The sequence below is a fragment of the Triticum urartu genome, chromosome 3 (assembly GCF_003073215.2).
Source record: "Triticum urartu cultivar G1812 chromosome 3, Tu2.1, whole genome shotgun sequence".
NCBI lineage: Eukaryota > Viridiplantae > Streptophyta > Magnoliopsida > Poales > Poaceae > Triticum > Triticum urartu.
The window spans coordinates 593,677,815-593,692,288 of record NC_053024.1 but is presented as its reverse complement, the minus strand read 5'-3'; the positions used below and the strand labels follow the sequence as shown (position 1 = coordinate 593,692,288).

General features: G+C 52.0%; 3 protein-coding genes across 3 annotated transcripts; 1 reads left to right on the top strand and 2 right to left on the bottom strand.

Annotated features, from left to right (window-relative positions):
* Positions 1 to 327: 327 nt before the first annotated feature.
* Positions 328 to 1,872, top strand: LOC125545222 (protein CANDIDATE G-PROTEIN COUPLED RECEPTOR 7-like). Its single transcript, XM_048709113.1, has one exon. It carries the CDS (start codon positions 410 to 412, stop codon positions 1,754 to 1,756), a length of 1,347 nt encoding a protein of 448 aa, XP_048565070.1. The 5' UTR covers positions 328 to 409; the 3' UTR covers positions 1,757 to 1,872.
* Positions 1,873 to 3,383: 1,511 nt separating this feature from the next.
* LOC125546999 lies at positions 3,384 to 9,997 on the bottom strand. Its single transcript, XM_048711057.1, has 6 exons — positions 9,978 to 9,997; positions 6,698 to 6,947; positions 5,678 to 5,914; positions 4,970 to 5,293; positions 3,858 to 4,048; positions 3,384 to 3,729 (listed from the first exon to the last, which is right to left on the bottom strand). Exons 1-6 carry the CDS (start codon positions 9,995 to 9,997, stop codon positions 3,576 to 3,578), a joined length of 1,176 nt encoding a protein of 391 aa, XP_048567014.1. The 3' UTR covers positions 3,384 to 3,575.
* Positions 9,998 to 10,467: 470 nt separating this feature from the next.
* Positions 10,468 to 13,226, bottom strand: LOC125545221 (ABC transporter G family member 6-like). Its single transcript, XM_048709112.1, has one exon. The coding sequence runs from the start codon at positions 13,047 to 13,049 to the stop codon at positions 10,779 to 10,781; it is 2,271 nt and encodes a 756-aa protein (XP_048565069.1). The 5' UTR covers positions 13,050 to 13,226; the 3' UTR covers positions 10,468 to 10,778.
* Positions 13,227 to 14,474: the final 1,248 nt, after the last annotated feature.

Sequence of the window (14,474 nt, the reverse complement as noted above, 5' to 3'; positions counted from 1 at the left end):
CGCGTCGCCCTGCGTATTTACCCCCTCGACGACGGCGACGACGACGACCGTGGCGAACTTGCTTGACCCGGCGAGACGCTGCGACACTCTCCCCTGTTACAAAGACTTCTCTGTCACGGGCTGCGTCTACACGTTCGACGCATTGCACCCGTCCGTTCGATGAGAATCCAACGGTCCAGCCAGACCGCGAAACTCCCCCTGATGCTTCCCGGCTAAGGTCGCCGGTCAAAGTCTCCCCCACGGCGGCCTCACCAATCTCGAGGCGGATCCGACGGCTCGTTCGCCCGCTATCCCGTCTCCATAAGCTGCGCCTGAGCCCAAGTGAAAGTCTACCAGACGCGTCTGGCCAATACGCGCACCTCCACGACCCGGCCCCCCCCCCCCCCCCCCCCACCCAGATCTCGCCGCGATGGCGCCCGCCGATGCCGCGCGCCGCCTGCTCCTGCTCCTCGCGGTGGCCGGGGCCGTCCTCCGCCCGGCCGCGGCGGAGATCAAGCAGGAGTCCTTCAAGGACGACTCCCGCGGGACCATCCTCTTCGAGAAGTTCGGCTTCTCGCACCGCGGGTCCGTCTCCATCGCGCTCACCGGCGCCAAGGCCGTCTCCAAGCTCGCCAAGCCGGAGCCCGCGCAGCTCGGCTTCTTCCTCCTCTCCGACGAGGCCCTCTTCGAGGCCATCTACGAGCAGCCGCCGCCCACGGATCTGAACCCCAACCCCGACCCCAACACGGGCTGCGTCCTCAACAGCCGCTACGTCATCCCGCTCTTCACCTTCGGCGACCTCGACGCCACCGGCAACTACAGCAAGACCTTCCCCGTCTCCCACCCCGACGAGTACAGCCTCTTCTTCGCCAACTGCGCGCCCGAGACCGCAGTCACCATGGAGGTACGCACCGACATGTACAACACCAACCCCGACGGCACCAAGGACTACCTCTCCGTCGGCCAGGCCCCCGTCCCGACGATCTACGCCTTCTTCGCGCTCGGCTACGTCGCCTTCCTGGCCGCCTGGCTCTACCTCACCCTCTACCACAACCGCCTCTCGGCGCACCGCATCCACCACCTCATGTCCTGCCTGCTCCTCGCCCGTATGCTCTACTGCATCTCGGCCGCCGAGGACCAGCACTACATCCGCGTCGCCGGATCTTCGCATGGCTGGGACGTCATGTTCTATCTGTTCCAGCTTGTTAAGGGTGTGATCTTGTTCGCCGTGATCGCGCTGATTGGTACCGGCTGGTCGTTCCTCAAGCCCTTCCTGCAGGACAAGGAGAAGAAGGTGCTCATGGTGGTGATCCCGTTGCAGGTTGCAGCTAACATTGCTGCAGCCGTCGTTGGTGAGACCGGGCAATACTTGCAAGCATGGGTGACATGGAACCAGATCTTCTTGTTTGTTGATGTAGCCTGCTGCTGCGCGGTGCTCTTCCCGGTTGTGTGGTCGATGCGTTCCCTGCGCGAGTCGTCCAAGACAGACGGCAAGGCTGCCCGAACCCTCGCCAAGCTCACGCTCTTCCGCCAGTTCTACGTCGTTGTGATTGGATACTTGTACTTCACAAGGATCATTGTCTACGCGCTCAAGACAATCACCAACTACAAGTACAGATGGGTGAGTGTCGCGGCAGAGGAGGTGGCCACCATGGCATTCTACATGTTCATGTTCTACATGTTCAAGCCGGCTGAGAGGAACCAGTACTTTGCTCTGGATGACGATGAGGAGGAGGCTGCGGAGATGGCTCTCCGTGAGGAGGAGTTCGAGCTCTAGAGTGTTGCTGCGAGGGGATACATGATGACAGGAAATGCAGCCCTACCTGTTCAATTTCTCCTCCTTGTGATGTTGATCATACTATACAGATGCAGGATTTAACTTATATTTGTCTATGTACAGGGGGATGTGCTGCAAGGCGATTAAGTTGGGTAACGCCAGGGTTTTCCCAGTCACGACGTTGTAAAACGACGGCCAGTGAATTGTAATACGACTCACTATAGGGCGAATTCAATCACTGCTGTCATTTTGCCAAGTCTCAGTTTTGCTTCGTGCCCACTTTGTTATATTTCCTTTATGAGCAAACAATTTCATTTGTACAGTGAGAAGAGAACATTGATTAACATCTTGATGCCTCATAATATGACAGCAAGATCTGTTAGTGTATTTCGATGAAGAAACTTGATGAGGATCTGGGAATTTGCATAGAACCGGTGTGTGATTGTTCGTGCATTGCCATGTAGCTGCAAAGATTTGTATGCTTGCCTGAGTAGCAAATATGCACCTAGAGACCTACATGGTTTGTGAACTTGGAATCAACAGTAAGACCCAGTGTTCCAGGTTAGCATCGTGATATTGATCGTGTGTTACTGAGCTATCTGCCTTTTTTAGTGTGTTTGTTCTCTGAACTATGTTTTTTCTCCCGAAGTAAGTCATTATTGCCTGATTGCCAGATACATTTCTAGCACAGGTACAGGCTTTCAGGTATACTTAGTATAGTTTGGAAGCTGCCGGATTGCAATCGTTTGTTAGCTGATCTTCCTGAGAGTGAAATTTTGATGCTTTTGACACTTCAGTCTGAACTATATTTGAGTTGGCCAATGCGTAGCAGATTGGCAATGGAGCTACAGATTATTCAGGGCCGGCAGAATATGCTCTCTGTGATGATTTTTATGTTCCACGGCAATCTTCATCAACATTTTTCTAAAGGGAAAATGTATTTGGCGAAAGTTACATATTTTGTTATATAACCGAACGACTCGTACGACGCACAATTCGCTTGTTTGGGCCTTTAGTTTGCACGATGGCATGTTGTGCTCGGCATGCTAAAAGGTTGGCAATCATCCAAACAAACACTAATTTTTTGGTCAGCCAAAAATTGTGTAGGGTACACTTTGCTCACAATCCCAACATATCTGAGTGATAACAGAACCGCATATAAGAAACAAATTTCCGTGCTGAATTTGTGACATCTTGGCAAAACAGGCTCCAAGATAAACTTCCCCAAACTCACAAGAAATTCTAAGCTGATTGACTGAAACATTTAGTGGCTACTCTGCCAAAACAGGCTCCAAGATAAACTTCCCCAAACTCACAAGAAATTCTAAGCTGATTGCCTGAAGCATTTTGTGGCTACTCTTTTTTTTTTGCGGGAAATTTAGTGGCTACTCTGCCAAAACAAACAAGTATATATGCCTTTTGACAGGGACAAAGCATATCTGGCATGCACCAAAAACCATCCAGTGAAACTGAAAGGAATTGCAAAAATTAAGAAAGGCAACCAGCATCATCTCGTTTCTCCTCAGCCTATCCTGCCAGTGGTCCACAGAAAAAAGGGGCAGAAATTTACGAACATCAGTTCAGTTCAACAAAAAAGGAACGACGCTGTCGAACTGACCGACCGATGCAACCCTCGGTAACTTCCACATGGGAAACTGCATCCACATCTACAAGTTTCACCAGAAATTTATATGCCTAGCATCATCTCAATAACGTGGCCTATATATATATTCCTAAGTATGCATGGTATACATATATATACTGTATATATCACCAGATCCCTGTTCCTACCAACTACTGGAAACAGAGTTCCCCGCTTTCACCTACCGTCGGCGACATCTTCCAACCTCTGCCCAATGACAATAGGCTCATCCACGACATACTTATCAAGGTCATAGACGCAGAAGTCCCAGGCCAGCTCAGGTAGACGGCAGAGCGCGCGGAAGCCCCTGGCGAGTCTCGGGAAGACGCCCCTGGCAAATATATTAGAAAGAAAAAAGGTTTCTATCCTGTAAACTATAATTTGGAAGAAGACACATATCTTGGAAATAAGGTGAAAATTAGACTATATTAGAAAATGAAACAAAACTACAGGGCTTACCCAGTAGTATGAAGAACCCAAGCGAAAGTGGCACCCAGCGCCAGCGAGAAGATAAACCAATATCCGACTAGGAGGACAGAGGGTGTTGCAGCAAAGGAGTCGAATTCACCTGTGCACAATAGGATTATCCTTCCAAGTGTGAAAGGGGTAAATGCAGATGTACAGGCCAGAACCATGTCAACCATTGTCACCTGATTAGATAGGCATATGTTAGAATTTTTTAGAGACATGTAAAATGACAAGCAGAAAAAGAAATGTAAAGCATCCATTTCAAAAGCATGAACTAAGCCAAAACCTTGTAAAAGCCCGGATAGGATTAGCCTTAAAAACACTGCATGATCACAACGGGAAAGCACCAAAAAGAACAAGTTAAGACACTGTCAGTTGTGCAGACAGACTTTCAGACTCTGCTGAGCGTGCTGGCCCTTTTATCTCTTGGGTAAATTCCCTTGTTTAGGTCCCTACCATGTTGCACATTACCCCTGCCCACCTTCTATCTTTTTCTACTGTATATACTTGTACAGCTTTGTCTAACATTTACTGTCGGGGGCACCCCTACGGCTTCCCTGTCAAAATAACCAGAAGATTATACTGCACCTAAATTTGGGAATGCTCCTCTTATCAATGTATTTATCAGTAGTTCAGTACCGATTAATTGGCAGTAGGCACAATTGCAGGGCAGAACACAGAGCAAGGAAATGAGTATCATCTTACTTATACAACAACTCTTACAGGTTTCTTCAATATGGACATCATTTACTTTTGGCAATCTCTAGCCATAACATGTAACCTTAAACCAATGTGGGAAACCATGGCAACAAGATGTGCTAAATGCTACTCCCTCCGTTCACTATTATAAGACTTTGGATATTTCAATATAGATGATACGGACTGAAACGAGGTGAACAAACACAGTAAAACGATTCAGAAAAAAGTTAAAACATCTTATAACAGTGAACGGAGGGAGTAGTAGAGAACATAGGCACGTTAATTGGTGCTTTACTAGTATGGGAAGAATGTAGGACCACATCATTGTAGTATCAAAACCACAATATTAATAAAGTATCAGCAGATATACTAGACTGGTTGAGGAGCAAGGAGAGTAAGCATACCGCCACGGAAAACTGAAGGAGGCGCAGCACGGCGACCTGGCAGCGGCTCCGACGTCCCCCGTACTTTGCGTGAAACACGCGTTCAGCTCGGAGCGCCAGTTGAGCAAGGACAGGAGGTTCAAAGGGGCGGACGGAGAGCAGACGGAAGGCCTCGGCGCGGCTCCTGGCGAGCGCGAGGCGCCATAGGTACAGGCTGGTGAGCTCCCAGGCAACCTTGACTGTCAGGATGAGGCACAACAGTGATACAATGAGACTCGCAAGCGTTGCCAGGGCCGAGGCATCCACGCCGTGGATGGGGCGGATAGAGATCTCCTGTCCGCACACCTGATCAATCAAAGTTCAGCACTTGTCAGTTGGCCCCATTTTACATAAAGGTAAGAGGATCTGTCGGGTCAAGAACGAAAAGAAAAGAGGATCTAAAGGGACAATTTCTTCGCAGTGCTTCAGCCTCAGGATGCAGGCAGACGCGGACGTCTGTGAGCCCGCTTAGAGTGTAATTATTCATAGAAAAATCTGGATGTGTGTAGCAGCTAGTATGCAAAGTTGACCATGGTGCTATATTCTTCAGGCATTTGCAGTTTTCTCTTTTGTTTGTTCAGGAACTCACATATGAGCATAGCGGGCAGCTGAACTCGCGGACGCAGGCGTTGACGGATGGTGGAGAGGGTGGAAAGCCTAGGCAGGGGAGGAGGAGAGGGTGATAGGTACCTCGCAGCGGCGCTGGCGGGTGGTGGAGAGCCACTGGAGCTGGCAGTCATCATGGACGAAGCGGATGCTGCCGCGGCAGGCGCAGGGGGCGCTCCGGCTCGGCGGGGTGGCGGCAGATGTGACACTGCTGCTCCTCTTCCTCCTCGTTCCTGGAGCTGTCCGCCACCGTCGTCCGCAGAACTCCCGCGGCGGCGCCCATCCGTAGAGCCCGGACTGGCTGACGCCCCGGGCGAGAAACTAAGGGCAAAAAAAACCCAGTTTCAAGGTAACAAAAGTCAAGATTTGTTGCATAACTCATAAGAAATCGTAACAAAAATAATAGTTGAATCAGAATAAGTTGGTAATGGAAAAGGAGTGGGAAAAACTCAACTTTGTTAGCTTTTGAAATGTAACGGTATACAAGTACAGTGCAATGTTCGGTTTAGAACACAGTTAGGAAAAATCTTTTCTGAACAGCAACTCTGCATTACCTTGAAAAATGGAAGCAAGGATCCCAATCCAAAACAAATGGATGAAAAAGATCAAAATTGCATGTAAATTGCCAGGCATCCAGGATCTGCGTGGGAGAACCTAAATAACGGTTTTCGATTCAGCTGGGGAGTGGGCGGTATCGACCATGAGTTGTGAACTTGTGATGTAAACCGATTACATGGGACCTAATTACAGGCCACGTGAAACAAACGCATGTAAAGCTTTCAGGTTACGGTGTTATCAGTTTTTTTTTTCGAAAAGGGGGTTACCCCGGCCTCTGCATCAGAACGATGCATACGGCCATCTACGGTGTTATCAGTTAACGGGCTGAAAATCTCGAACCAGGCCAAATGGGTATATCCATGGACTTGAAGATCATGTTTCAATCCAGGCAAATGGCTATACGTTTGAGGTCAGCAGCAAGAGAAAAGAGATACTACATTTCTTTGTATTTCAGCATTTGATAAACACATAAGAGGCGTCTCTTTTCGGCATTAACAAGATAAAAATTGGGATTTGGGAATTGCGAGAGTCTGAGATGAGGGATACCTTTGTTGCTGCTGCTTCTGAGGCGGAATGCCGAAGGGCGCAGGCCGCCGGGGTTGCTCCTCCTCGAGATCGAACGGGGTCGACGCCTCGCCGGGGCAATTGCCTGGGGAAGCAACGAAGAAGGGGACGGAAGGGGAAGATTGCCGGCCTGCTGGGTAGAGCGAAGGCCGAACGGCCGAACGCGACGGCCGGACGGGGCACGGCGTGGGTGGCGGCCGCCCGGCAGCGGCGACGGGGTAGGGTTTCCTTTCTTCAGAGCGAGACGGAGAGCAGTGGGGTTTTCCGGAGTGAAAGGAGGAAGACGCGGCTTCCCTCCAAATCCATCCAAAAAGAAAAGGAAATGAAGCCCAAAGCGGCAGGGCGGCCCACCCGTCAGTCTCTGCGTCCACAGGTCCATTCCACGCCACACTCGACACGAGCGAGCAGATCGCACTCCCTGCCAGTCGGCCAGTCCGGCGATTCCCACCCGATTCCCAACTCTAGTTGACTCCTGACGGCGGCGCCGGCCAACGACGGCAGCCACGCGCCCACGCCGGGCAGCGGCGGCGGTTTCTGCGGCCAGTCTGTCGCTCCCAGGAGGAGCCAGGTTTCTGCGGCGGCAAGCCTCCCGTAGCGCAGTCCCGCTCCTCCGATTGACGGTTGTCCTGGTCGGCTGCCTCCCCGAAGCCCCCAAAAGATCCATCCACGGCCAGTACCGCTGCCAAACAAGTTTCTTCAGGTAATTTCTCCTCTGACTTTCAACAATTCACAAGCTTTTTTACAAGTCCATGCTACTGATCGCTACTTTGTTCTTGTGATTTACGTAGATGTAATTGTTCTTGTGATGTGGGTGTAGTGATGTGCTGATGCATCTTTTTGTCAAAATCTGTTGAAATGGTACTTTCCTCTATGAACTATGTGAAGAATCAACTAAGGAATAAAATGGGTGACGAATATTTGAAAAATTGCTTGGTCATGTTTGTTGAGTGAGAATTCTTCAAGCAAGTTAAAGACTCAGAAAGGGGACCGTAGAGTTATATTGTAATTTCCCTTGTTGTTTTGTAATCTTTCTTAATTGTTAGAGATGTTGCCATATTTTTTTATCGATATATGGTCATTGACTCATTGATGTTGCTATCTTACCGCACATTTGTTGTCCTGTTATATTGCATTGCAAAAAAAAAAACCAAGAATACCCAGGAGCAAATTCCTAGCTCCGCCACTCCTTACAGGTCATCACTTCTAAAAATGAAACTTGCTCTAGCTGGAATAAACTCAAAAGGTTTTGAAAATCTGCATCAGCCGTCCACCTCAACCCGCTCTATTCGTTATCTAGCAGAAGTAATATGCCGGGAATAGGAAAGAAAGGTCGTGCGTTCTTTATTTTGAGGACTAAGTGTGCAGTGTCTTTTGCGAGCAAGAATAAGTCTCTAGTATTTACTATTTCACTTTTTACTCTCAGTCACCTGACAATCTTAGTTTGTAGATGTCAAGATTTGTCAATTTAACATTGAGATCCAATTAAAGTTAATACTTTTAAAATTGAGAATAAATACTAACAAATATTCATAAGTTGAACAAGTTTTGTCTAACATTTACTGTTGGGGGCACCTCTATGGCTTCCCCTGTCAAAATAACCAGAAGATTATACTGCACCTAAATTTGGGAATGCTCCTCTTATCAATGTACTATTTATCAGTACCGATTAGTTGGCAGTAGGCACAATTGCAGGGCAGAACACAGAGCAAGGAAACGAGCATCATCTTACTTATACAACAACTCATACAGGTTTCTTCAATATGCACATCATTTACCTTTGGCAATCTCTAGCAAAAACATGTAACCTTAAACCCATGTGGGAAACCATGGCAACAAGATGTGCTAAATGCACACTCCCTCCGTTCAGCATTATAAGATTTTGGATATTTCAATATAGACGAAAAGCTCAATGGGGCAAACATCTGTCGTCGTGATACGGCCAAGGAAACCAACTAAGTTTGCTGAATATTCCAATTGGCATGAAACAACTAATTCAGTAACTGATGTCACGTTTCATGGTGGGAGGCTCCAATGTTAAACAACCACACACGTGTTGAAATGATGGCGATTTTAACAATGGAAAGGAGGAGTTTCTGAATTACTAAGTGGAAGATTGCATCATTCCTTCTTGAAAGATTTCAGACAAACCAATAACAGGGCACCGCTCTCCATTCGAAGACGATCCGGCGAGTGGGCGTTCGGGTGTGGGGTCGCTGGCCTGCACCAAGACCGGGCGCACCCCTCGCGTATGCATGCGCGCGCATTATTATACTGCTACGACCAGCACACAACGCGGTACTCACGAGGGAAGCGACTCCCAGGCGCAGGTCTGCGGGAAAAGAACAGTTTTCAAACAGGGAGAAGGCTTCGCCGTGCCCGTCTCAGGGCATGTACAACGCCGGTGCTTAGGCCGAGCGCTAGGATCAAATTCCTGGCCGTTAGGTGTGATTCCCGGCCAAGTTAAGGAAATTAGCTAGCGTCGATGCCAGGAAAGTCCTCGGACGCTCCGGCTTTTTCGTTGTGGGATTAGCCAATCTCTCCGTTCTTTTCTAACTGGCCTAGCGCCTGCTAGCGTTGTAGGAATGGACTCTAATGCGGGCGCTACAAAGAAGAATATTGCCCATCTAAGCGCTGAGCATTGGAGATGCCCTCAGAGGGAAGCGTCTCTCCTCGTCTCGCCGGTTTGGTACGCTGCAGCTCGTCTGCTCACGGCCCGGTCCGGTCCAGTCCAGTGCACCCCCGCCTGCATCGATCGCCTGTCGGTCGCCGGGCGGACAGATCAGCATGTCCTCTGTCGGGAATCTTCTTGCCCGACGACCAGCCACTCGGACGACCATGATCATCATGGTGCTTCCTCTGGAATGGCTCGGTTGCCGCTTTCGTCCGTTCCAAGCCGAAAAACGAGCCGCTACTGGCACATACTCTTACTACATACAAGTGGTAGTAGGAGGTGTTGAGCATTTTTTGTTTCGGTACTGGGTACATTGTCAGAGGGGGAGGCGGCACGGGAAATGTTTCAAGGAAGCTGTATATATATTCTAGAGAAAACTGGTTGAGCTACCAATCAACAATGGTTACGCCCAAGCGAAACCAAACCCCATCCTTGCTGCTTTCTCCGCCACAATACTGTTGTTAAATTCTCCTCTAGAACCAGAGAGATGTCCGATCAGCTGCGCTCGCACAAGCAAAGCAGAGCAGAGACTTTTACGGATGGATGCAGTATCGGAGAAGCGAGTGGGAGAGCACGTAAGCCGGTGCGTACCTTGTCTCGTGGCCATTCATTACGGCCCGCCGATGCAGGTGTGACCCCTTTGGTTATGATAAGTAGACCTAACCATCACCCAACCCAAACCCATGTCTCGATCCCTCCCGCACGCTTCCTATCTAACCCAGTCTCTGTTATACCAACACATGAAAGCTAGCCGTGACATTTTCATGTTAATATGCTAGCATCTGATGTTCGGTTAGGAACATAATAAAGGGATATGGTAACATGAGAACGGCACAGATTTGTGCTCTGTTGTTCGAAAAGGGGTCCTGCTTTATTCGTTTCAGTGTCTATAACAAGGAACGTTCTTCTTTTCTGCACCAGTGAACAACACGGCGCATGCATTATGAGTGAAGTTCCAAACCACATCCCACCAAATAAAGTGAGGCGGGAGAAACGGATAATAAGTGATCGACCACAACACTACAAAACCATGTTGCTTTGCATCAGACTGCGTTTGTTTTTCCTGAGATTTGGACAAGCATTTTGGAACAAAAATAGCAGTAATACTTCATTTCACAGGTCTACAAGGCTACAACACACTATGGAAAAATGAACAAAAAGGGCAGTGGATAGGAAAGCATATGTAATGTATGAACCACTTAATTATTTGACTTGCAAAATCACAAGGAGAAGAAAAGAAAAGGAAAAAAGAAGTCAAAAGCACATCTGTTCAACAATTGCAGAGACCGATAGATGATAATAGTGTGGCATCTGCTTAATCATGTCATCGTCTTCTTCCCTCCTCGGACGGTTCAAATCAAACGTACGCATCCGCGCGCGCTGCACGAATGATCACCTCCTCTTGTTCTTGCTGCCGAGCACGAGGCTGAAGTAGAAGAGGATCCGGAAGAAGAAGCCCCAGGCCGCCGTCACCAGCAGGCACTCCCACTTGCCGAGCTGCGTCACGGCCGCCTGCCGCAGCACGCTCCGCCCCGTGGCCACGCAGGTGTCGGCGCCGATCCCGACCCCGAGCGCCGAGCTGATGGACGCCAGCACCCGCTCCTTCACCGCCTCCGGCAGCGCCCCCAGCGGCGAGTTGTCGAAGATCTGCGTGCCGCGCACGAAGCACTCGCCGCCGCGCGCGAACTCGTTCTGCAGCACCCCCTCGAACGGGTACTTGACCAGCGACAGGTAGTGGAACCACAGCCAGTAGGCCGGGATCCTGTCCCGGTTGATGAAGAAGCCGCTGAAGAGCAGGAAGTAGGCCAGGATGGCCACCACCACCGTGTACCCGATCATCACGTGCGGGATCACGCCGGAGAGGAAGGTCACGAACCCGCTCCCCGCCCAAAAGGACGCCAGGATGGCCAGCGTGTAGAAGGCGAACCCGGACGCGCCGCCGGCCAGCCCCACGGCGAAGAAGGTGGTGAGCGCGAAGGCGAGAGAAAGGACCACCAGCGGCGGGAAGGAGACGATGGCGTTGGAGAGCACGTAGGAGACGTGGCGGTACGCGCCGTAGGCCGTCTCCCGGAGGAACACGTACCGCTCCTGGAGGAACACTGGGAGTGCGTCGGCGCAGGTGTAGAACATGGTGGACATGGCGAAGGCGAAGAAGCCCAGCCGCTCCTGCGCGCCCTTGGGCGACTGGTCCAGCTTGAAGAAGACGGTCGCCAGGATCGCGCCGGTCACCACCACGGCGCCGAGCCGGATGAGGAACAGCTCCGGCATGCGTCGCGTGTTGATCGCCGACCGCTTCGTCAGCACCTTCATCTCCACCCAGAACGGGTTCGCGTACGTGTGCATCGACGCCGCCTCCCCGCTCGACACGTCCGCGCCCGACACCAGCTTCCCGCGCGAGATGCTCGCGCTGATGGCCTCCTTGAGCGACATCGTCGGCGCCCACGCCGCGGCGTCGTCCCTCGCCGCGTGCATGAGCTTCCACGTGCGGTGGAAGTCGGCGAGAGGCTTCGTCCCCGTCGGCGACGCCTCGAGCTCGCGGATGAGGTCGAGCGCAAACTCGGCGCGGTTCTCGTCGTCGGGGACAGGGAACCCGAACTCGGCGAAGTAGGTCGGGAGCGCGGAGGGGGCTCCGCTGAAGACGGTGTGACCACCGGAGAGGAGGATGAGGCGGTCGAGGAGGCCGAGGATGCGCTGGCTGGGCTGGTGAATGGAGGTAATGACAATGCTGCCACTCTCGGCGATGCGGCGGAGCACCTTGACGACCATGAACGCCGACGTGGAGTCGAGGCCGGAGGTGGGCTCGTCGAGGAACAGGAGGATGGGGTCGTGGATGATGTCGGTGCCGATGGAGACCCTGCGGCGCTCGCCTCCGGAGACCCCGCGGTGGCCCTCGTCGCCGATGATGGTGTTGGCGGCCGCGCGGAGGCCGAGCTGGTCGATGAGCGCGTGCACGCGCGCGCGCTTCTTGGCGGCGCAGAGCGAGCGCGGCAGGCGGAAGTCGGCGGCGAAGGAGAGCGTCTCGGTGACGGTGAGCATGGGGAACAGCAGGTCGTCCTGCATGACGTACGCGGACATGGACTTGAGGATGTTGCCCGTGAGCGGCTCGCCGTTGAGCGTGACGGAGCCCTTGAGCGCGTCGCGGGAGATGCGGTTGGCGAGGGCGTCGATGAGCGTGGACTTGCCGGAGCCGCTGGCGCCCATCACGGCGAGGATCTCGCCCTCCTTGGCCTCCCCGGAGACGCCGGCCAGCAGCGCCTTGGTCCGCGGCGCGTGCGCGTCGGGCGCCGCCGTGACGCGGTCGGACCGGCGCTGCACGGGGAGGCAGAGCCCCCCGCCGCCGCCGTCCCCGCCGTGGCGCGCGCGCCGGACGCTGTAGGTCAGGTCGGTGAACGCCAGCCGGAACTGGATGGTCCGGCCCGGCGCCTCGCCACCCGCATTATTGTCACCTACGCCGGCAGGCGCGGACTGCGGCATCGGGAGGGAGAACACGGAGCCGTCGTCGTCGGTGCCCGCCGGGTCGACGGTGGCCGCGCTGACGAGGCTGAGCATCTCGGAGAGGGACGGGTTCCTCCGCCTCCCGGCAGGCGCCGGCGGCGCGAGCGCCGGCTCCGGCGAGGCGAGGAACGGGAGGCGGTCGTGCACGGCCCGCGCCATGGCATGCATGTATGTACGCACTACGCGGCACTCCTGCTGGCTGGCTGGCTGGCTACTGGCGTAAAGGCAAGACACGCAGAGGCGAGCTTAAGTAGGAGGACGAGGGGTCGGGAGGTGGGTTTGAAGAGGCGATGGCGCTTCTCCTCCAAGGCAGCCCGGGCGAGGTGTGGTTAAGACTTTGTCGGGGGAGTCCCTGGGAGCTCGTGTTTTAAAGAACTCGGCGGCACGTGTGGTGGTGGCGCGGTCGGGATGCGGTGGTGTAGGAGATGGGGTGGTGACCAACGCGCGCCATTGCGGAGCAGCGGGGGAGGGGAGGAATCGGGGTGCGAGCGATGGCGGCGGGGGCGCGTTGCGTGCATGGTCTCCCCGGGCCGGGGAGGAGGGGAGAGGGTGGGGTTAGCTGACTGACACGTCTAATTCGTGTGGTGTAGGTTTGGGTGGGTGGTGAGGAAATGTTGACTTTGATACAGGAGAGGAGAGTTAGAAGGACAAACAAACTAGACTTTTTGAACAAGAAAGGTAAACAATTGAGGTTTAGGGAGAGAATGCGAGACGGTGCAATGCGTCTTGACAGGATCTTTTGTGGGTTACTAAACATGGCATGTTGACCAATGCAACCTGGGTGCACATGTACCCGAATTTAAAAAGGTACTACTGTATAAAACATTTTTGTGCTATTTTGTAACAAATATGGTTTTGTGTTACGTGATTGTTAAATCTTAGTCGACTAAGATTTAACCAAGTCTCAACCGATACTATATTCATGTGATCTTACGTGGAGATCCGTGCACATTTTTCTTTTTAGTTTTTTCTTTTTTTCTTTCTTTCTTGCATGTTATGTCACTTGATTTAGACTTGGTTAAGTCTCAGTCGACTGAGACCTAGCCACATCCTTTGTGTTATGTTCATGTGTAAAGTTCCGAGAAGGGATGACTTTCATGGTACTCTGGGAGAAAAATGTCATTTGGTTGCCTTTGTTGCACTGGGTTGATGCACTACCCGACGTTTGGTTGCGCGATGCAGTGTGATCACCCCTTCGTACTAGTGATAACCTTACCACACATGATTAAAAACATCGTTTCTGTCCTATCTAGGAAACAAATGGCAGATCATCCTAACTACTAACAAACAACAGTACAAATTAAAATTCATATGGTTCAACGGGGGAAAGTTCATCGACGTCGAACTCGGTGGAACTCTGTCCCCTTCTTCTTCTTCTTCTTCTTCTTCTTCTTCTTCTTCTTCCATTGCTGCTTTTTCTCATCTACTGTAGTTGCTTCTTCTCCTTCAGATCCTTGTGTGAGCCCTGTTTGCCCTTGTTGACTCAGCCTGCTCCATCCTTTTGTTTTTCCAGGCTTCATTGTCAAAAGCCTCCACACCAAGGTCGGAGCTATCAACATCATCAGCCGTCACATCTCCTCCTCCGTCACAAGC